General features: G+C 36.3%; 2 protein-coding genes across 3 annotated transcripts in view; one reads left to right on the plus strand and one right to left on the minus strand.

Annotated features, from left to right (window-relative positions):
- Window positions 1–18,648, plus strand: GLIPR1 (GLI pathogenesis related 1). Of its 2 annotated transcripts, XR_001119526.4 has the most exons (7): window positions 1–290; window positions 1,689–1,934; window positions 6,723–6,835; window positions 11,933–12,018; window positions 14,287–14,410; window positions 15,563–15,589; window positions 15,688–15,866. XR_001119526.4 is itself a non-coding variant. In XM_004472968.5 (6 exons), the coding sequence occupies exons 1-6, from the start codon at window positions 117–119 to the stop codon at window positions 15,840–15,842; spliced, it is 801 nt and encodes a 266-aa protein (XP_004473025.1). In that variant the 5' UTR covers window positions 1–116; the 3' UTR covers window positions 15,843–18,648. The 2 variants fall into 2 exon arrangements, 1 of the variants encoding a protein (XP_004473025.1); XM_004472968.5 differs by lacking the exon at window positions 14,287–14,410 and having other exon boundaries at window positions 15,688–18,648.
- The window catches only part of KRR1 (KRR1 small subunit processome component homolog), a 13,322-nt gene continuing 5,402 nt past the window's right edge, over window positions 15,854–23,773 (minus strand). Inside the window, exons 5-10 of the mRNA XM_004485196.5 lie at window positions 23,685–23,768; window positions 22,503–22,559; window positions 21,239–21,409; window positions 18,839–18,916; window positions 18,635–18,728; window positions 15,854–16,975 (exon numbers count right to left, since the gene is read on the minus strand). Of these exons, the coding sequence (XP_004485253.2) occupies window positions 16,833–16,975; window positions 18,635–18,728; window positions 18,839–18,916; window positions 21,239–21,409; window positions 22,503–22,559; window positions 23,685–23,768 (627 nt within the window). The 3' untranslated portion in view covers window positions 15,854–16,832. The remainder of the gene's footprint in view (window positions 16,976–18,634; window positions 18,729–18,838; window positions 18,917–21,238; window positions 21,410–22,502; window positions 22,560–23,684; window positions 23,769–23,773) is intronic.

Consider the following 23,773-nt stretch of genomic DNA (forward strand, 5'->3'; position numbering starts at 1 on the left):
TGAAGTCGACTGTGCTTTGTAAAACCGCAGGCTGAGCCCTTCAGGAGGGGCACGCTCTCAGAACCTGGCACCAACTCGATTCCAGCTTCCTGAGACTCAGTGTCAGACAGACGAGCATGCGGGTCGCACTTGCTGCGGCAGCCTGGATGGTTTCTTTAGTCACCAGTTATTCATATTCATCAAATACTTTGCCAGATATCGACAATGAAGATTTCAGGAAAGACTGTGCTCGAATTCATAACAACTACCGATCAGAAGTGAATCCAACAGCCAGTGATATGCTCTACATGGTAAGAAAGATATCAATTTTTGTGGGATAGTCAAAAACAACTAATGCATGTTGATTTGGGGAGGTAAATTCTTGATAATCCTGAATGACTTTTTTGTTGCGATCAATGTGTGTAGTAAATTTGCAGTCTGTGATCAAAATATAACCAGCTAACCTCTATTTACTCCTTGTTACAAGCAAGCCCCATAAGTATATTTTACTTCTCTCTTTGGAAATTTCATTTCCTCTGTAGACTTTACTTCCCTTTTTACACTTCCTTTACTGTTTTTTGTTTGTTTGTTTTTTTGAGGTACTCAAGGCCAGGGGTTGAACTCGGGACCTTGTTTGTGGGAAGCCTGTGCTCAACCACTGAGCCACATCGGCTTCCTTGAGTTGTTCTGTTTTGTTTGTTTTGCTTGTTGCTTGGTTTTGATTTTTTTGGGAGGGACTAAACCCAGGACCTCCCATGTGAAAGGCGGGCACTCAACCACGTGCTCCCTACTGTTAATTATTTTTTAAGGGTTTATTTTATTTATTCCCCCCACACACACTGATTGTTTGTGTTGACTGTCTGCTTTCTGTGTCCATTTGTTGTCTGTTCATCTTCTCTTTAGGAGGCATCAGGAATAAAGCCCAGGACCTCCCATGTGTGAGAGAGGGACTCAATTGCTTGAGTCACCTTCACACCCTGCTTTCTTGTGTCTCTCATTGTGTTTCCTCTATGTGTCTCCTTGTCGCATCATCTTGTTGTGTCAGCTTGCCATCCCAGCCCATCATGCCAGCCTATCGGGTTAGCTCGCTGTATTGCTCATCTTCTCTAGGAGGAACCAGGAACCAAACCTGGGACCTCTTGTGGGGTAGGCGGTTGCCCAAATGGAGCCACATCCACTTCCCCTTACTGTTAATTTTTGTAAGGATTTTTGTCTCTAAATTTACTTATTTTGGTTGCTGGCAGAGTATTGGCTTTCTCAGGAAGGCAGCATGGTATCCTGAGGAAAGGATGGGGTTTCGATTCAGTCAGGCTTGTGTTTGAAGCCCAGCTCTGTGGCTTTATGCTGGTTTTTAACCTTTCTAAGCTTTCTGGCACATAGGTTATTGTGGTTATTAAATTATGAAAAATATGCAAAATACAACACACAATATTTTACACATAATAGGCCTTCAGTGAAACGCTGGTCCATTTGCTTCACTTACATTCTAAATTCCACAAAACCAGATTATAATGTTTCCCACCAGTCCTAGTCAATACCTGAAGACCAAATTTACACAGAGTACTCTTGTAGTGGTTCCTTCCCTATTTTTATAGCACACCTTGTTTTCCATTCAGATTCCCACTTTGCTCACCCCATCAACCCCGTTACATTGTTGACTAACAGGTTCCATCCTTAATCCCCTTATTGTACAATATTTATTTTTGCAGACTTGGGACCCAGTACTAGCCCAAATTGCAAAAGCATGGGCAAAAACTTGTCAATTTAAACATAACAACAGACTGAAACTACCCAACAAGTTACACCCCAATTTCACTTCACTGGGAGAAAATATCTGGACCGGATCTCTAAACTCCTTTTCCGTGACTTCAGCTGTCAACCGCTGGTACAATGAAACCCATCACTATGACTTCGAGACTCGGACATGCCAAGCTGTATGTGGCCATTATACTCAGGTAAGTATCTTTCAAGAGTGAGGACAAAACTGGAATCTGGCATTAAGAAAATGTATAGTAAGCTGGTGCACCTCTAAGGATGAAGGAGTATGGGTTACAGGCTTACTTAAAAAAACTTTTAAAAATGTAACAGACTCTAATACCAGGAGGAGATAGTGCTTCAAGAGTCTAGTTAAGTGGCATGGGTAAGACTGAGGTCCACCAATCTAGACAGGCTTAAGCAATTCTGATAACAAGCAATCCCTGTATGTGGCTTTATTCCATTTGTGAGCAATCAAAGGACTGTGACTGAATGGACTTCCAGGTTCCAGCTGGCATAAATCATCAATGAAATTTTAGGTAGTTGTTTTGGGACTATAAAATTGGGAGAAACAAGTGCCTCAGACAGCGGTTACAGCTGATGATTCCACAATCTTTCATTCTTTCAAACTCCGCTAAGAATCTACTACGTGGCAGGCACTGTGCTACGCAAGGAGGAAAAAACAACAGTCCCAACCCCAATGGGAAGGTGACATGGAAATTGAACCATACTGTGCTTTTGCTGCCCCCCAAACCTATTGTTTTGATCCCAATAGCCACATTCGGGACTGAATTTTTTTTACTCAAGTTGTTTTGGATTCCCTGAATCCTAACTCATGTTTGCAGCATGATGGAAACAAATCCCTAGCCTTCTTCTCCTTTCTGTTCTGGCCGCATTTTTCTTAATTACTTTTATTTCCCTGCAGTCCATTGTCAAACTAAAAACTAAAAACAAAAACAAACAAACAAAAAAACTGAACCTAGATTCGACTAGTTTCTGTTTATAAAAATCTGTTGAAATGAGGTCTGAAGGCAAAAACATTTCTAACAAAACAGTTAAAGTGGAACATTCGAGGGTTTTGGGAGCAAAATTTTGTTAGAAAAATTCATTCCAGCTCAGCCTCATAAAACCTCTGATCTCATTGGTGGTGTTACACATACAAACAAGTTTAACATAGATACATGAGATTATTACCATGAGAGGGAAAAAGCTTAATTTCTATGCAATTTCCATCTTGAAGATTATTGTAAGCAAAAAGGGCTATCAAATCATCAGTAGCATTGGTCTCTTTCTTAGAAATGTAAATAAAGTTTTTCCCTAAGGTTTAATCCCATAAACCAATAATTTGGTTCCTGTTTACAAATACATTTAGCAATAACAACAACAAAAATCCTTTGGATTCCCACAAGTCCTCAAGGGAAAGAAAGTTAGGTCTAGGTTGCCTACAGGTGGTCCTTGGTACCATTTTCCATTGTAATATTTAAGTCTCCAGAGATAATCATCAATTTGGGAGTGCTGACTCTCATTTATTCAGTCAGTGGTTAAGTCTTGACTCTACCCCAGGCACTTTTAGGCAAAGGTAATGTGGCTTAGTACTAATTCCTAAGAAACAGAGCCTGAGACAATAGCTTATGTGCTAATACTTTACTGGGGAGTAGAACCTCAGGGAAGCAGGAGTAAGGGGAAATGGAAAGTAAGGCTGCGACAGAGGGCTATAGCTGAGGTTGGTCCCCCGCCCTTAGGAGTAGACCCTCTTTTGGGAGAGACAGAGGTGTAAATAGATACATCACATTTTCCATCCTGCCTCAGTATCAATACAGTACATCTTTTGCCCAGATGGAAGAGTATTACAGTATTACTACTAGCCACAGGCCATAGATCACTCAAACAGGGAAGCCCTTATGCTGTTATGTGTGCTTGCTTCATAAGTTCACAAGTTTTACTATACACTTAATTGTTTGTGTATGTTCATATAGAAATGGTACAAAGATAATAACAATTGGATTGGTTAGGGGAAAACTACTTTGTTTCGTAGTAATAGTTTGACAGGGCTCTTTAATCATTAGTTAAAAAGTTTTAAAAACAATTCAAGTTATTGGTGGTAGGGTGAGGTGTTATATATGTTTGTTTGATGTTATATATGTTTGTTTTGTAAGTTCACAACTATTATACATTTGTTGTTTATGTTTATGTATGAGTGATATATTTCAATAAATTTTAAAACAATAAAGAGACAACAACAAAAAAAATAGGTACATCACAGGACATGGTAAATGTATTTCTGAGAAACTAGCATAGCGAGAATTATGAATTGGTTCTTGAAAACTGAGTCAAAGTGTCAAATGAAAAGGAAAGAGTCCAGGCAAAGTTAACAAATGGTGCAAGGTATACAATAGATACGAATGAGCCTGGTAAGCAGCTTCAGATGAATGGCAAGTAGCTCAACCTGCCAAATATAGAGATCCAAAGACTGTTAAATAGACAACTGACTCCTAAACCGTACTCATATATAAAAGTTGAGCCATCCCATGTTCATCTTTCCAGGGTGTCAAAACACAGGAAGAAACTCGAGTTTATGTTACGTGGGACTGTTCAGAGATAGCCTTCCAGAAATTATCTGAGCTTACTTATAAAACTCCCCCTTACATCCAGGGTCAAAAAGAAGGGTTAGTATTTGGATATGAGGAAAACCATTTTCTAAAACCCAGATTCCTTGCACACAGATATTAGAGCCCAAATTGAGTGATTCTGACCTTTTCTCTAAGAGATAATTACATCCTACACCCACTTACGCGGAGGATATCCACCATCCTCTAGGTCTGGAAGATGCAGCAGCAGCAGCAGCAACCACTTTTTGAGTGTGGTGCTTAGCTTTTCACGTTTAAAACCTCACTTAATCCTTACCATAAACTTATAAGGAAGGTGCTATTATCCACTGATGAGCAAACAGGCTCCAGGCCTAAGAAGGCCTGGGAGAGCAGAGATCACGTGGGTTTGGTGGTGCTTCTCTTTCCACTAGATGGCACTATTGACCTTATTTTTGTTTTTATTCCCCACCCCTCCCCCCCCACTGCCAGAAATTTTTATTTTTATTCACAGAACCAGTGGAAATGTGACAAATTTCACATTTTCTCTAGCCAGTTTTGATTATGTTGCAATGTTATCATACTCTTGATAATAAGTCACATGGGCTCATGCAGAGAATTTAAAGGAGTAAGAAAACATCAGGAAAGGAGAAACATGTACCCTCTGGATTCCCCAGTTGCAGTGCCCTTGTTGCAAAGGTTGAGTCATTCCTGGGTCTCGAGGACTTGCTTAATGGGAAAACCCTCTGAAAGTGTCTTACTTAGGGCAGGGACTGTTCTCACAAAACTTTGTGGTCTGGCAGAATAAGTTCCAATCTCTCATGTATAAAAATAAGGACAATAGCACCTATTTATTGAACTGCAAGGGTTAAACTTGATGTATGTGACATGCTTAAACCAGTACCTGGCAATATGTTCTCAGTAATTAGTAGCTCTTATTTGTTTAAATTATGCTTACTGCTTACTATATTAAAATATATTAAAAATACAACAAATCTACCAGATAAAAAGAGTTAAAAAAAAAAAAACTTGAAAGGGGAAGAAAATTGGAGATAAGAAAATGAAACATGAGCGCTTATAACTAACTTTTGCTTAGACTTCGCAATATTCTGGAAACTCTTCTAAGTACTTTATTATTAGCTCATTTAAAACTTCCCCCCAAGAAGTTGGTACTGTTATTATCCTTATGCAATAGATGAGGAAGCTCATGCCAAGATCATACAATAAGTGGCAGAGGTTTTCTGACTCCAGAGACCACAATTTGAACCCAGAATCCTAATGCCAATGAAGCTAAAAAGACGAACTTGAATGGATAAACTATGCTACATTCATGAAATAAAATATTGCTCAGCAATGAAAATGAATGACTACTAGTGAATGTAACGACATGAATAAATCGCACATGCACTATGCTAAGTGAAAGAAGCTGGATTGAAAAAGCTATCTTTCAACGATTCCATTTGTACAACATTCTGAACAAGCCAAATCTATAGGGAGAGAAAACAGAGCAGTGATTGCCAGGGCCTGGAAGTGGGGTAGGGGTTGACCACAAATGGGCACAAGGAAATTTTTCAGGGTGATAAAAATGTTCTGTTTCTTGTTCTTTATCTTGAATGTGGTGATCATTACAAAGCTGTATGGTTTTGTTAAGATTTACAGAACTTTACACTGCAAAAGGGAGAATTGTACTTGCTTTATAAATTATAATTAATAAACCTGACCTCTAAACACTTGGTTGTATCTCACAACCAAGTCCATCTTCAACGGGGTGTCTAATAGACATCTCAGAATTAGCTTGTCCTGACAGAACTCCTTTCCCAAACTCCCACCCACCTTCCTTTTTCCCTAGTTTTACCCCTCAGTAAAAGTTACTCAGGTCGAAAACTTGAGTCATAATTTACTTTCAGCTTATTCTCCCCATTCCCCTCCCCACCATCACCACCACAAAAGCAAATCTTTCAGCTTTACCTCTAAATTATATCTTGGCAGAGACCATTTTAGGGTCTGTGTCCCCAGTATTCCATCTGTAAGAAGTGGTCTCTCTTGTCATTCAGGTCTCAGCTCAAATGCCTCCTCCTCAGAGAGGTCTTTGATGAACACTCAAGTTAAAGTAGCCCGTCCTTCCCATCAGTCACTGTCTATTGGGATACCCAGTTTCATTTCTTCACTGGTTATATGTTTATTTCATGCACTGCTCCCCCTCCCCCCCCAACTGCCACACACACAATAATAACTCCAGGTCTTGTTTCCCCCTGAATTCCAAACACCTAAAGAACTTCTCTGGTAGTGAATGTTCTAACTGGCTGGAACGAAAACAGCAATGTCCCTTCTGTGTTAGGTAGACCTAAGCATGCTCAAGTGTGTATTATTTTCTCTCTGTTAAACTCCCTTGTTCTCTTTCAGGTTGTTTGGGCAAATACTTACAAAGTTGGCTGTGCAGTACAATTTTGCCCTACAGTTTTGGGCTTTGCAGGGATTTCTAATGCAGCACATTTCATCTGTAACTACGGACCAGCGTAAGTGCCTAAATCAACCTCTTTTTTTAAAAATCCTATTATAGAAAGGTTTTCTTAACTATTAAAAATCTGTATATTAAAGGAAAATGTAAAGAAAAAATTGATGTCATCTTGATTCCTTTACCCAGAGATATGGATTTTATCAATATTCTGATACATTTGTGCGTGGATGTGAGTGTGTTTCCCTTATACACATTACATAAATATTCACCCACATTTTTTAAGAGTAGCATAACTAAAACTTGGCAATTTTTAGATGATTTTCAAAACAAAAAACTATAAATTGAATTCCTCAATTTGCATAACATTTTATTTGCTTTTGACAGTTCTATGTTTCTGAAATAGTGATAATTTTTCCCTCTTTGGGAAATGGGAGAGATTCATGACCTCCCACATACTTTCACACTTATGTATGTATGCATACTCATCATAGACATATTTACAAAACTGATATCATACTGGAAATACATGCATTCTATTTTTTACTTAAAATTACACCAGGAGCATTTTCCATGTCATTAAAATTTTAAACATAATTTCAATGATAGTGCTTATATAATGTTCACTATGTGTCAAGCACTGTTCTTAGTGATATTCATATATAAACTTACTTAATTTTCACTAAAAATCTATGAGATAGGTTCTGTTATTACCCCTGTATTGCAGATGAGAAAACTGAGGCACAGAAGGGGCAAGTAAACTGCCCAACATCCACAGTTAGTATCATAGCTGGGCTTTGATAACTGTCTGACTCCAGAGTTTTTGTCTTAATGGTAACACAACAGTCCATCCCATTCAAGAATACATGTTTTCTGTATATTTTCTTTTAATAATACGATGAACAAACTTGTATGTAAATCTCTGCTTACATCTACTTCCCTACAATTCCTAGAAGTGGTATTACCAGGTAAAGGGTATGATTATTTAGGGTTTTTTTTCTTAATGCATTTTGCCAAAATACACTCTAGCATTATTCTATCAATTTATACTTCCTCATCAGTATGGGCTCTTATAAATGTTAAGCATATTCTAACTTGATACAAAGTGATATTTCAATTATTTTCTTTTGCATCTCTTTGATTATAGAGATTATTAACATTTTCTCACCTGAATAACTGTTTACCTTTCTTACTGAGGAAGAGCTGGAAAAAACTTCTCTCTCTTTCCCTGAAGTAATATTCAGGACAGATGTTTGATACTGTGATTGAGTAGAGGTGGGAAGAAAGGAAGGAAACTCAGGTGTCATTTAGAAGATAACAGATTCGACTTAAAATCCCAGAGTCAGAAAATAAGGGAAATCTAGGAAAAAAAATAGCCAAAGCCATAATTCAATTAATAATAACTTTCCGTATAATATGTATATAGCATAATGGTTAAGATACAGATTTTTGAGACCTACTCTCTTATTTTACCTCCTATGTGACTTTGAACAAGTTATTTAACCTCTCTGAATTTGTTTCCTCTCCAAATGATCAGGATAATTGTAATAACTACCATACAGGATGGCTATGAAAATTAACATGAGAAGGCCATGTAAAGCACCAAATACATACAGTGCCTAGCAATGAAGATTGTTTGATAAGTAATTATTATTATTATTGCTGTTATAATGAGGGGCAAATGTGAATTCTCTTAGTTTAAAATGACTTTACTTATCTTCAATATAAACAATATTAAATTGTAAAACATAAAAATAATGCTTCTAAAAAGACTGAGTAACTCCATTCATTCATTCATTCATCATTCATTTATTCATTCAACAGATATTTATTGTTTACTGAGCTTCAAAGAAGAACAAGTCAGACAGTCCATGCCCTTGTGGAATTTTATTGATGACAATTAAAACAAATAAAATATTAAAATGGGGCAATGAAGAAAATGTAAATAAACTATAGTAGAGACTATCAATAGGCAGACCCCCTACTTAAGGTAGAATGGTCAAGGAATGGCTTTCTGTAATATATTTATGCATCGGCCTGAAGAACGAGAAGGAGCCCGACATGCAAAGATCAGGGACCTGCTATCTGGTGGAGAATGCAGCACAAAAGTCTTGTGGAGAGGAGTTTGGCAAGTTTAAAGAACGGACAGAGGACCAGAATGCTTGGGCCATTAAACGAGATGGAGTTTAAGAACATGGGGGGCTGGTTAGCTCAGATATTGCAGGTCCTTGTAGGTCATGACAAAGTTAAAATATACTCAGATCATAATGGGAGCCATTCAGATATTTCAAGCTGGGGAGTGAAGAGACCTGCTTTAAATGTGGAGATCAATAGGGTAAAGTGTGGAGGATCAGGTGAAGTGTGGAATGCATAAAGGCGGATGCACAGAAATTAGAAGGAATGCCTCACTAATTTGTTTTATCTTTTGAGGCTATTTTTTTCCCCTTCTGTATACAAAGAAAGAGTCACATGCCTCCATTCCATATAAACATAGGAAGGCCAGTATCCTTCCCAATATTTCTGAGAATTACTGGGCTGTGGGGTGCATAATTCTCCAGTCACCTGTCACTCAAGCGCTGAAGTCTGGAACTCAGCTCAAGTTTCCATTATCCGAGGCAGTTTTGGCATCTCTCCTCCTGGTTGCACCAGGTCTCTCTGATCTGCATGACCCAAAAACACTGACACAATTCTCTCTTCACTAAGCAAGGCTAAAGGAGTGTTAACAGACCTTCACTCAGTGGACTGGTGGAGGAGAGGATTACAGCTCAGAACAGGGAATAACAACCTTGACTCAGTGCAGTGCCTGGTATGCTCTGACCATCGGGGACCTTATACCCATCTTCTTCTTTAAAAGATCTGTCCTCTCTCCCCCCTGGGCCCCAGAGTCTCTACTCCATATCTCTCAGGCCACCAGGGGAAACCTTGGCAGGATACTTTAGGAAAATTTGTCTTAATCACTCCCATCTAGGTAAATCCAGGTCTTTCCAGGAACCTGTTTCTCCCAAAATGAATTCTGTGTTTTGCCAAGAACTCACACCTGCCTTGGCTTTTGGTTTGTTCTCGAAGAATTTTTTCCCTCTCCCTTACGGTTTGGAATGCACAATTAGAGAATGAAATAGCATTTAATGATTTTTTAACAAGCATTCTAGAACTTAGACCACTTAATGAGTGTTGTGCTTTTTAACAATGAAGATATTCCAATGATTAATATCTGTTTTGGAACTCAACTCTCGTAATTGCTATCAGAATCTCTATGATATTCCCTTACTGATTTTCCATGATGTAGGGTACACATAAGATAAATTTAATTTCTGAAACAACCTCAATTATAAATTGGAATCAAACAAGATCAGAAAATATTTGGGGGGCTTGGAAATGAGTTGTTAATATAAAGTAATACCTCTAAGGGTGTTCTTTCTTTCTTTTTTCTTTTTTTGACTGAAAAATCACACATTATCTTATAGTTCTATAAGTCAGAAGTCAAGACATGGATCTCACTGGGCTAAAATCAAGGTGTTGGTAGGGCTGTGTTCCTTTCTGAATGGTCTAGGGCAGAATAGAGCAGGGGTTCTTAACCAGGGATCCAAGGACCCCCAGGGGATCTGTGGAAAGATTTCAGGAACTCCGTGAGCTTGAATTAATCTTGAGTAATTTTAATTTTAATTTAAAGGCATGCCAATGTTTAGCGTCATAAAACTATCTGCTGCTACATTCTGAGAAGTTCGTGGTTTTCACCTTACTAGCAAGGGGTTCGTGGAACAAAAAAAGGTGAAGAACCCCTGTTCAGAAGGCTGAAAAGGGGGTGTTCTGAACTTTGGAGATAAATGTGTGGTATTAGGGCTGGGAGATCACGAACTTGGATTAGAAAAACATTTTAAATTTTCACTAACCTTTATTGAAAATAACATTGCCTTCCATTCTGAATGAAGGCAACACTCTACGGTCATATTAGCAATACTTGTGATTTTGTATTAAAAGTGCCAGTGTCTTTGTAAATACCACATATATTTTCATATTGCATTCCAATTGCATCAGTGCCATAAAATAAGTTTATATCCATCACTACTTCGAAATTACTATAATTATTGGACCCCCTGCTTGATTTTGCTTATATTTAATAGAGAAGCACACATTATTATATGACAAATGATTAACATTTTGATAACTGTTTTTTTATTTAATAGATTTCCTTTATAATTCTATGCATTTTATTTTAATTGTTTAAACAAATTATTCTGAGAAAGAGTTCACAGATTTCATCAGACTGTTAAAGGATACTGTGATATAAAAAAACCAAGAACTACTTTCCAAAAGTGAAGTTCCTTAAAGGATTAGTGCACAGGCAGGGTCATTGACATAAATGAACAGCCTCCCATCATCAATTCTCTGAAGTTTCTCATGGAGATAGAAAACTTTTGGATATTATCTTTCTAGTCTGTGATTTTGGACAAGCATTTATACTCTACGCCTCAGCCTCATTATCTCTATAATGAGAATACAAAATAGTATTTTCCTCATAGGATTGTTGTGAGGAATAATATGTCGTCCAAAGATAGCTTAGAACAGCATCTACTACATGATGAGTTCTTAGTATTGTAATAGCTATTATTCAAAGCACATCTTGTATGTGAAAACATTGCACTGTATAAATTCCCCCTTATCTATTTTCTTTTGGAAGGTACTTAACCCAGCCGAATGGCTTCTATCCATTTGAACCTATGGAGGTTTGCTAGACTGGGGAGAGTTATGTGGGTCATGGGAGCTTTTCTAAGATGGGCAGGTGTTTGGATAGCAATAACTGTACAGACCAAAGGGTAAGTAAAGGGAGCGTGGTCCTGGAGACAACTCTTTAGGTTTCTGATTCTGGTATCTAGAGATTGTGATCTTGGGCAAGTTAATCTCTGAGAGCTTTAGTTTCCTTATCTGTTAAATAGTAATAAAACATAACTTTCTCTCATTTAGCTCACAGAATGAACTTTGCAAATATTAGCACCCTTCCATTTGTTTCCCTCTCTTCATTTCTCTTACTAACCCTTAGTAAGATCTTTAGACTTCCTTTCTACTATTCTTCTAAATTTAGTCAAGGATTCATAGTACATTGAAATTGGAAAACCAACCAAAACACCCTCTCCTAATGGACAGCCTTCTATTTTTACAGAGGAAATTACCCAACTTTGCCATATAAGAGAGGAGCCACTTGCAGTGCCTGCCCCAATAATGACAACTGTTTGGACAAACTCTGCAGTAAGTAAAAAGCCAGTCTACCAAAAATACAGTGTATTATAACTGAAGCTATTGTAACTTTCTGTGGAGTTAAGAATGCCAACATTTGCTTTATTCTAATAGCTATTTTCAAGGAAACTGGTATAAGGTAGCAATCAAACCACTTACTTATTGTCCTAGGTATTTGGGTTTAAGATAAATTTAAGGAAACAAACTGTACCCTTTTTATTTAGTTATAGTTAGCTCAACAAAAAATCAATATGGCATTGGAAACTGTAGACCCAAGATTTACTAATTTCAGCAAGATCAAAAATATGTGCATCAAGATCATTCAAAATAACAGAATTCTGCACTTTGGGTTCTCATATGTCCAAGGCACTCTGAAGCCTTGCACCTTCATGTGTGGAATTAAATAAATGAAATAAAGTTTCAACACAGTGCTTTTTATGAGCTAGACAGCATTTAATGAGGGACACTGTAGAAGTCAATAAAGAAGGACATTCCAAAGATGTTTTACTGAACTTCCTTGCAAAATTTTGCCTTGTAATTTTGAAATAATATAGTTAAGAGCTTATGGTTCCTCCTAGAAACATGCCTTTCCATCTCAGTATTATTTCATTTTTTCCCATGATGTAAAGAAGAGACCTGTCAAGTAAATGGCTACAATTGTGCAAATCCTGTGTAACCGTGTGTCTACATCTGTGACAAAATTTTGTTTGGAGAAAATGTTACATTGCTCAGACATTATCTAAGTTGCCTTACAGCTCTAATATTTAAAAATTCTATTAAACTGCTTTGTTCCCTTCCTCCCATTTGTAAACACTGAATTCTCATCTTTACTTCATATACCGTATCTACTTCCCAATCCAGCTTTCTGTGCCAGTCACTTTTCACCAACTTCATTCTTTCAGTCGTATCAGTCTTATTAAGAGATATTGGTGACATGTAGCCACAATGCAACTACTCTTTTCAATCAGCATATTGATTGAATTTTTCCTTTTATGTTCCTACAACACTACAAAGTATATTATTATTTTTACATGTCAGGCAATATAACACAGGATTTAAAAGCAACAATTCTGGAACCAACATGTCTGCGTTCAATTATTAGCCCCACCACTGTGAACTTGGTTTCTGGACTTGCTTCCCTGACAGCAAAATGTGGGTGACAGAATCTTTCACTAGTTTAGTGAAACAATTCAATGAAAAAAAAAAAAAATTCATGCATCTAACAAACTGACATACAGTAATGCTCTAAAAATTAGCTATTATCTACAAATCCATCCTCCCTGTAATGCCATTGAATTTACTCATGATGTTTTCTTTATGCACAAATTTTGGTGATGTGTGTTTAACGCCCACTCATGCCACTTTAATACTCATGATGAAAACAGACATTTAAAGTTATTTAAAGAATAATTTGTTGCCACTAATTAGTTGTCTGTCTTCCCCACAAGAAAATGGGAATTATGTCTATCTTACTCACCTTTGTATACAAGGTGCCTAGTCCAGTGACTAGCAAATGAGCACTTAATATTTTGAGTGTTTCCTTTAAAAATCTGATATTTCCTTTAAAAATCTAGATAACACTTTTGGGATAACATTAAAAATAGGGCCGTAGTCCAATTATAAAAAGTCCCTGGACTCTTAAGAAAGATAAAGACAGAACTTGCTAACTTGGATATATGAAAGGTGCTCTGAAACACATTACCCATTTATTTTATATGGCTTTTCAATGTCCTCCAGATTGGTCCTGTCACTAATTTCCTATTCACAAAACTAGATTTAGTTTCTGTTTCATAAAATGTAAGCTTAAAGTATTCTATTTTTTGCACCAATATTGAATAGGATTTGCAACTAAAAAAAATCTTACGAATAGCCACTCTTGTCTTTTGTCATGAACTTTAATGGGGGTAAAAGTTAGAGGATAAAAACTTTTACTTAAAATATTCCATCTCTGACAAATTATGGCATCACTGGAAGAAACTCCTTTGGTCTTCTAGATACTACTGTTAGTTCAAAAATACCCACAGAGGCCAAATCAGGACTGTTTCTCAAAATGTGTTGCGCACACCAATGGTACATCAGGTAATTTTAGGTAATACATAGATGTATATTTGCGTCAAAATTTGAATACTTAATGTTTTAAAAATATACATATCAGAAAAAAATATAACTAGCACATCAAACCCTTGATTTCATGGATATTATTATTGCTAAGAAAAGTTAGAGTAACAGCTTCATGGTAATTCACCATAGACAAAGCCCAATCACAGGCTTTATGTTCAGGGATTCTCACAAGTGCCCAGAGGGCCAGCTCTTTGATGGGTTCTACCACAGGCATCCAATAGCAGCTGGCATAAAATTGGTGTGGAACAAGGGGGATGACTAGTAAAAGCCAAGAAAGCTAAAGGTAGGTACAGAAATTATTTCTTCCCAGAACTGTGCATGTCAAAACTTGAATTATGTTCAGGTAAAGGAAAGGAGTAATTATGACTTTAAAATAGTCAAATGAACTTTTTTTTTTTGAGGTACCAAAGATTGAACCCAGGACCTCATACATGGGAAGCAGGCACTCAACCACTTAAACTACATCCACTCCCCTCAAATGGGCTTTTATTTCTTATTTTGTGAAGATTTTTCTCTCCCCTTGCCCCCACCCCATCCCCGTTGTCTGCTGTGTCCATTCACTGTGTTCTTGTGTCCACTTGCATTCTTGTCAGCAGCACTGGGAATCTGTATCTCTTTGTTGCGTCATCTTGCTGTGTGAGCTCTCTCTGTGTGTGGTGCTACTACTGGGCAAGCTGCGCTTTTTTCGCTCCTTGTGGGGGCACACTCCTTGCATGTGGGGCTCCCCTATGCGGGGGACACCCCTGCATGGCATGGCACTCCTTGTGCACATCAGCACTGCGTGTGGGCCTGCTCACTACACAGGTCATGAGGCCCTGGGTTTGAACACTGGACCTCCCATATGGGAGGCGGATGCTCTATCAGTTGAGCCAAGTCTGCTTCCTTAAATGGACTTTTAATGTTTAATTATACATTGGGATGGAAAAGAGATTCTATTATCTCTTTACTACTGACAGATCATAAATTTTATCAATCTCAGTGAGGGGAACTTATTTTCTGGTCAACATTTTAAGTAATTGTTCACAAATTATTAAAAGTATTTGCTTTTATTTTTTAGGAGGTACCAGGGATTGAGCCCAGAACCTCAAACATGTCAAGTAGATGCTCAATCACTGAGCTACACCCCTCCCCTTAATTGCTTTTATTTTTTAATTTTAGTATTTTCATTTTTAATTTCATGTTTTAATTGTATTTACTATCTTCTAGTTATGGTATGCAAAGTGATTTCCTATTTATAGTACTGATACAGTTTTTTTAATATAAAAAACAATTTGATTGAAAATATCAAGCAAGTACAGCTAGCATAAAAAGTCATGAATTAACCTTTGAAATCACTGCAGCAAAGCCAAAGAAGCAGTTATAATTAGACTTGGCTTTTTAAAATAAAACAAAATGCTTACCGTATTCATATTTTCTTTCTTCTCTGACTTTCCAGTTAACCCACAGCGAGACAAACTCACACGTATGTATATAAATCTTGTTTCATTAAGAGCTATGTGAATTATGTCACTGCATTATGAGAAAAAATGTCTAACAGGACATGCTATGTTTGTTTCATAGGTTACTATTCTCTTCAGTATCCAGACTGGCCGATATACTTACGTAATAGATCTGCATCTCTCTTTTTCATCATTTGTCCATTGATTCTATTACTGATTGTTATAATTACCATTTTGGTCAAGCACAAATATCCTCATTTAGTTCTTTGGAAATAATACAATCCAGAAAAAAAAAAATCACTTTTATGGCTTTTCTTTTTTAATAACAATAATAATTGGGTATATTTCAAATTTAAAAATATTTCAGAAAAAAACAAGTTAGAGTAAGCCCTTACTCAAAAGAAGAAACTGTTCAACCTCCTAACCCTACGGGATAGTTCATCCATCCTTGCTTTCAACTTTTCTATGAGTGTTATTTTCAGGTTGCCACACAGCTATGATCTCTGGTAAGTAACCTAAATTCTGTATGTCTCAGTTTCAAATTTTTGAAATAAGCATTACATGGAGGTGATTCTAAGTAACTACAGTGGTCCTTATTATTTTAAAAATATTTCTCTGTTACTTGTCACATGCTGCCTCAACTCAAGATCTGATTTCTCCCACTTTCTTGCAACTTGTTATCTTTCTGGTTTAGCCCTTTCCCAGATGCAGGCCTTGCTTTTTCTGCCTTTAGGTTGTATAATCTTGGAATATAACATTTTTTACCACAATGAGATGTAAAAAAAGGATAAGCCTAAATGTTTATTTATTATCATTAGAGAGAAAAGAGGGAGCACTGAAAAATTTGCATTTATTTTCCTCAAAACCAAATGCTGGGACATGATTATATTTAAAGACTAACCAGTGCATAAGACATTGGATGTGATGAATAGTTACAAAAGTCAAACAATCGTTCATCCCAAAAATCTTGATATAAACAACCTAAAGAACCACTCTTAAAATCATGCTTAGGCAAAATCTGCCTGGAACACATTGGGTACAACATATACAAAGACATATAGTACTTTCAAGTATAAAACTTGTCAGAAAACACTTGGTGAAATTCCATAATTTATATTTAAAAAGAATGTTGTTTTATAAACAAAAGAAACGCAGAGTAAAAAGTGACCAGAGTATTTCTTACAGATAAGGCAACTAATGTCCTCATATCTCAAAATCCTTTACAAAAGGAAGTAAGTTCTAGTTCAGGACTTTTTTTTTTATCTGTTACTTCTTTTTTTTCTTTTTCTTTTCATCTGTGTCCATCTTAAGCTTAACTTCTTCAGCTGTAAGTGCTCCCAGTTTCTTATTCTTTGCTTTATTAACCTTTTCCTTGATAGCAGCCACATCAATTTTAATTTCAGTAGAACCTAGGCAAATTAAAATATATGTAAATCCTTTACAATTTACCAAATAAACAAAGAATGTGTGTTTAGGGAAATCATTTCAAAGTACTGCTATAATTAAAAGATAAAGTTATAAAATATAAAATACCTCCCTAATACAGGAAATTTTGAATTACCATCTTAAAACTTTCTTCAAAATAAGAAAAAGCAATAAATCAAAATCAAGCACTATAAATATACATTGGTAAAAGTATACATGAAAATAGCATTATAGTTTAGCAAACTGAACCAATTACTGGATTCAGCTATATTAAAACTATTTTTCCTTAAATATAGTGGATATAAGATTTTTTACTCATATTTTTCATATTTTTTAAAACTTTAGAATACTCATCAATATGCCAATTTTCCATCTGTACATTAATTTAAAATTACATTTCATGAAGACTATGACATGCAACCCTTCTAGCCTTGATAAATTTAGTCAGTCATGAAGCAATAGGTCAAAATCTACTTCATCTAACACCACAACAAAAACATCAAAAACATTCAATGAATAACAAGTAGTATTTTATTTAACAAAATCTTGTTAATAGTAATTTAGATAAGTTTCATAGGGCTGCCTAACAAAACTCCACCATCTCATCAATGCCAAAAATGTGAACAAAATAGGGAAAGGAAGCAGCAAAACAATGTACTTTTTCTTAGCATTTAAAATAAAGAATAAAATCATCATATAAACTCTACAGCAACTTAAGGAACATAGAGATTTAAAGCCTCTACTACATGAAATAGCTAGTTTTAATCATTATAGGATGAGATTATATAGTTAATACTTTCAGAGTGCATAACTTTCAGTGTACAAATTGGAAATTATGGTGCATATGACATCTTTAACTTTTACATAACCAATGATCTGTAAGAGTAGAATGCACTATTTTTAAAGCTGTTAACACTGATACAACTTAAGATACTAAAACAGTAATGTGTTATAGTTGTTTTTGACCAATAGGTCATGTACAATCTTGCTAGTCCCCCTCCTCCCACATTGTGACCACTGTTTGCTCTGAAGAGTTACTTTAGGAAGAGTACAGATGTTACCAGAGGGAAAGAAAATGAGGCTGTGAATGGAAAAGAAAGGGCATGCTTGTTTTCTTTTAGTTTTTTTTATTAGTCCCTGAATGAGACCTTCTTGTCATTATTCTACTGGCATCCTTAAGCCCAAGGTGATGAGAAATTCCTGCTAAAAATATAGGAACTAAACTTTAAGCCACAGATTACATAAATAAAAGGAAGAAAAGTACAACTTTTGATAAGCCCTTTAGGAGATGCATGATGACAGAGCTCAGAGACTACTGCTTTAGTTACTTTTATCTCCACAGAGGATGCACTGCTCTGGTTTCTAGCTTTCACAACAGAGTTCTTCCCAAGGACAGGTGAGAGGTCAGAAGAGGATTGCCAATCTGGGATACTCTGAAATAGGCCTTAGGACCGACTAAATTAAAAATTACCCAGTCATCTCTTGTCCCCAGAATTAGTGATTAATGAAATGCTAAGAAAATTAATGAAAGATATGGTTATTTTTTTTACTTGACAATCAGACTCACACAAATTCACTACAGATTTTCTTTTTACAAATAACAGAACTTTAACATCGTAACAGGGTTGAAAAATAAACATTACCTTTCTTAAGTTTCGCAACTGGTTTTTCTTTTGGTGGAATAAAAGCTTTGTTTCTTTCCTCTTGTCTCTTACTGAGAGCTTCTGCTTGTTTAGCCTATATTATTAGAAGAAAAAGTACATTAGTTAAATGCAATTGACAGTTAAGTAAGAATTCAAATTTCTATGAACTTTGCTATTAATGCTGAGTTATATATAAAGTCTTACCTTTATTGTTTCCATTTTCTGTCGCTTTTTCTGACTTGCCTTCAAAAAGTATTCACCACTAGCCAATTCTTTATCAATCTGTGGAAAATGGTATTTACAATTACTTTAGAAATAAAGTAGATGAGAAGTCATTGCCTAAGACAAAAACATGGGACTAGATTTTTACTCTTGCAACTTTGGCAAAAGAACCATAAGAATAAAGAGAGCTTTGGACTTCTTTTTTTTTTTTTTTGCAAGCTGTAAATTCAACCACTGTATTAAGACCCTAGAATGGGTAAAAACAAGGATAAGACAGTATCCCTGAACTCCAGGAACCTATCAACTATCAGAGAAAGTAAAACAGGTATCCAAATCACTTTTCCTGAACTAGCAGTTATCTTATGGCTTCACTTTCTACCCTTTCCAGAGTAGTCCCTATGATCCAACACTTCCATTATTATTTCACCACAATCATCATCATTCCTTTTCTGCTTTTGACCTTCCATCAAACCTTTCCTGAAAAACCCCAAACACAGAGTTATGGAAGAAAAAAGATGATACACAGAAAGGGATGGATTTACATGCTAAGCAGAAGGAACAAGTAGAGGGAAAACTTTAAGATACTGCAAAGGGAGGGGTTAATAAAGCAAGATCCCTTAGAAAGTTGGTAAAGATAGAATTCCAAGAACAGGTAGAAAGAAAGGGTTGATGCAGACAGAAAAAAAAATTGTGGGTGAGAGAAGTTGTTAAGGGAGCTCTTGTCTAATGGTCTCAGTTATGTCAGTAAGTAAAATACGAAGTCATCCACTGGGAGTGGGAGGGAAAGTACTGAGAAAATTAAGGTCACACAGAAGAAATGCCAGGCAATACTGAGGACCTACATGAATTTATACCAGATTTAATCCAAAGATAAGATTTTCTCTACCTAGGTTTGGTAGCCACAGTATGGGAAAGAAGTAAAGTTTATGGAATAATCCAAGTTTTAAGGTTTTGCTTGTCAGGTGCGATAGGATATAAAGGGTACAAGAAAGAAAACAGTTGGGAAACGGACTTGGCCTAGTGGTTAGGGCGTCCGTCTACCACATGGGAGGTCCGCGGTTCAAACCCCGGGCCTCCTTGACCCGTGTGGAGCTGGCCCACGCGCAGTGCTGATGTGCGGAAGGAGTGCCCTGCCACGCAGGGGTGTCCCCCCCATAGGGGAGCCCCACACGCAAGGAGTGCACCCCATAAGGAGAGCCACCCAGCGCAAAAGAAAGTGCAGCCTGCCCAGGAATGGTGCCGCCCACACTTCCCATGCCACTGACGACAACAGAAGCACACAAAGAAACAAGACGCAGCAAACAGACACAGAGAACAGACAACCGGGGGAGGGGGGTAATTAAATAAATCTTAAAAAAAAAAAAGAAAACAGTAACGGGAAGAGAGAAAAGGAAATTTTAGTCATGGTAGGAAAGGAAACAACATTTAGATGAAACGTTGGATATTAGAATTTAAGATTTTAGAACTGGAGCAGGCATATAGTACATGGTCATGGAAATGTTGCTGAAGCATACTAATAAGCTAGTTTGTAGCACTAAACTGCAGGGGAGTGGATATGGCTCAGACCATTGGGCACTTGCCTCCCATGTGGGAGTTCCCAGGTTCAGTTCCCAGTGTCTCCAGGAGGAGGCAAGCAGACAGACAAGAGAACCTTCTGGGGGAGGAGGCAATAAATAAAGCAAATAAAACAGATCTTAAAAAAAAAAAGGGAGGCAGACTTGGCGCAATGGATAGGGCATCTGCCTACCACATGGGAGGTCCGCGGTTCAAATCCCGGGCCTCCTTGACCCGTGTGGAGCTGGCCCATGCGCAGTGCTGATGCACGCAAGGAGTGCTCTGCCACGCAGGGATGTCCCCCGCATAGGGGAGCCCCACGCACAAGGAGTGCGCCCCGAAGGAGAGACGCCCAGTGTGAAAGAAAGTGCAGCCTGCCCAAGAATGGCACTGCACACACGGAGAGCTGACACAACAAGATCATGCAACAAAAAGAAACACGGATTCCCGGTGCTGCTGATAAGAAGTGGTTGCAGAAGAATATACAGAGAATGGATACAGAGAGCAGACAACTGGTGGGCGGGGTGGGGGGGGGATAAATAAAAAATAAATCTTTAAAAAAAAAGAAAAAGAATGAAAGCAGCACTAAACTGTTGAATTTTTCATTCACAGAACATTTACAGTGGCTTCGGATATAACTGATACCAATCCCCTTAATGCAATTTATATGTGAGGCCCCTAGCCCATTTATATTCACCTTCAGTTTCTTATATCTCTCTATACCCAAACGTACACAGAAATTCCACCTAAAATATCCTCAATAAAGTTTCTGATAAAATAGGTTAAAAGTTTCTCCTTATATAAAGAAATTTGAGATTTAATACTAACCTGACTTTCTGGTTGTGGTGGTGGGAATGGTGTATACTCTTTTTTAACAGTTTTTTTCTTTGGTTCCTTCCGTTTATTCACATTTTTGTGTTTGAACTGTGGCAAAAATCTTTCCCAACTTTGTGATCTTAATTCAGAATCTTTTGCCAACTCTCGTTTAATCATTAAGGTCTTAATCATGGTAACATATGAAGAAAATAAAAATTTTTAATTTCAAAAGTTATATATTTACCAAATAAGACACTGTATATATTGTTCTACATATGACAAAATTTAAAAAGATAAAGAATAGTTTCTAGTCTCTTCGGTGAGATTAAACCAATTCCATAAAGGATAAAAATAATCTTAAACATGTTTAATTACTCAAGTATCAGAAAACCACTAGAAATTTTGATTAAGAAATACAGAGCTATTAAAATAAATGAAAATGAAAATGAAATTGTAATTCAACTTATTTCATTAAAACCTTTAAAATTCAAGTTGCTAATGGTGGGTACTTAATTAGCCCTATGTTTCCTGGGAACAGGAAGCTTTCAGTAGCAACTAAGATATCCTAGGGAAAGAAAAAAAAGCTTTCTCCTGATTAGTCTAGGTTAATAGTCTCAAATTTCGCCATCATTTTGAATTTTACAGACAAAGGAACATCAAAGGATATAAACTAGGCAATAGATGGACCAATAGTTCTTTTTATTTGTAATGCCCTAATCTAAGTTTTTGACTTAACTTCATTAAATTTAAGGTTACAAAAAACTTATCATAAATAAAACAGCTCATTATAACATGGTTACAATTCCATGTATAATCAAAAACTTTGTTCACACAGTGACACAAAATATATCTTTCTCAAATTTGAGTTTTAAATTCCAAGAGATTTTTATGTGATGTGAGATATTCCAGACTTTAATAGAAAAAGCCAGGCTCTTCCTGATATATCATATCTTGAAACATAATACAAGGGCTTATAATCTAAGAAAAATTGGATTGCAATCATCTACTACAAATTCTGTCAAGCTTATTTTCATTGTATTAGAACTACAGAATACATTACAGTTTCTCCTTCAGTAATTCCAAATTGCTCTAAGTTTTACAAGGTGGTAATTCAAGGTCTGGGGTAGAGTACGGGCAAGGTTGAGTGGGTTATGCTCTACCTCTAATTTACTCAAAATAGCTCTGCTTCAGTTTTTTACATATAACTTTCATAAAAGATTTAATTTCAAGCTAAAAGAAGTTTGACAATCACTGATACAATATATAATTAACTCACTTTAATGTTATAAATTGGATGAATATTCTTCATAGTATCTAAGACTACTTTTCGAACCTGAAATTTACAAAGAAAAATGAATTATTCACAAAGATTTTAATGGCCTGGATAGGAGAAGATTAATATATTGTAAAATATCCTATGACTCATGCAACAGTTATCAAATTTAATATAGTAATTCTGTCAACTGCTCTGGATGGTTTCTAGACCTTTCATATCCAACCTTCACTGGGCACAATGAAGTTTCTCAACCTTTCTGTTAAAATGTGGTACCTAGAATTAATACCCTGGAGCTTTACAATGTATGGGGAAGACAGCTAGTAATAGAGTCAGAAAACTTGGGTTCAAATAATGGAACTGCTATTATACATTGTAAAGTCACTTTATTTTCCTGTTCCAGCATTCTCATTTGTAATATGGAAATAAAACTATCTACCTCAAGAGTCTATTATAAGAAATTAAATATATATTTTAAAGACTTTACAAAATTATGAAGTAACCAATATATTTAAATTAATATTGCCCCATGAGGAAGGGCAGATAATTTCTGAGAACAAGATTCAAAGAGAATTACTATTATGGGACATGGAAAAGGAAGCAAAATCTCTCAGATACATATGCGCAGCAATTGCATCCAAAGTAGTTAAAAGAAACAGTTTCTGCTCCACAGATTTTCTCATATTAATTTGACAAATTAACAAAAATATTCATGGACATATTTAATGAGAATTCTACTAAACTTAAAACATTTCTTGAAGGAAAAACATTTACAGAGTATGACCTCTGTTTGCTACATACATTACTGCAAATCAGGAGATCTCTTCAATACTGAAATCATTTGCGGAAGTGTAACCAGATCAAGTTTTTTGTATGTGCTACACACAAGCTCTTAAATGCCCATTTAAAATTTGTAGTGGGAAGTGTGCTGATTAATAGACCTTCTAATTCAGAAATGGACTTCTCCATAGCTGCTAGAGGTTGGCCATAATATGCTACATTCCAGGAGTGATGATTCCCTCAAATTACACGAAGTATAAATTATTTACTAATGAGAAAAAAAAGGAAATCTAATAAAATAAAATATAAAGCAATATATTATCCAATGAACTATGGCTTTATTAAAAAATTATTTAATTTGTTCTCTGCTGAAAATTTATAGAAGATAATAAATAGCTCACTTACCTCTTTTAAGCCACTAAAAGGTCCAATGGCTGAAACTGTGTTTCCCTGAACCATAATGTAACAGTTTGTCAAAAGTTCCAAAGCCTAGG

This window comes from Dasypus novemcinctus, chromosome 12 (assembly GCF_030445035.2).
Source record: "Dasypus novemcinctus isolate mDasNov1 chromosome 12, mDasNov1.1.hap2, whole genome shotgun sequence".
NCBI lineage: Eukaryota > Metazoa > Chordata > Mammalia > Cingulata > Dasypodidae > Dasypus > Dasypus novemcinctus.

Coding starts and splice junctions, on each gene's coding strand:
- GLIPR1 (XM_004472968.5), top strand. CDS start 117: ATGCGGGTCGCACTTGCTGCGGCAGCCTGGATGGTTTCTTTAGTCACC. Junction 291..1,688: donor CCAGTGATATGCTCTACATG/GTAAGAAAGATA, acceptor TTATTTTTGCAG/ACTTGGGACCCAGTACTAGC. Junction 15,590..15,687: donor ACAGCGAGACAAACTCACAC/GTATGTATATAA, acceptor TTTGTTTCATAG/GTTACTATTCTCTTCAGTAT.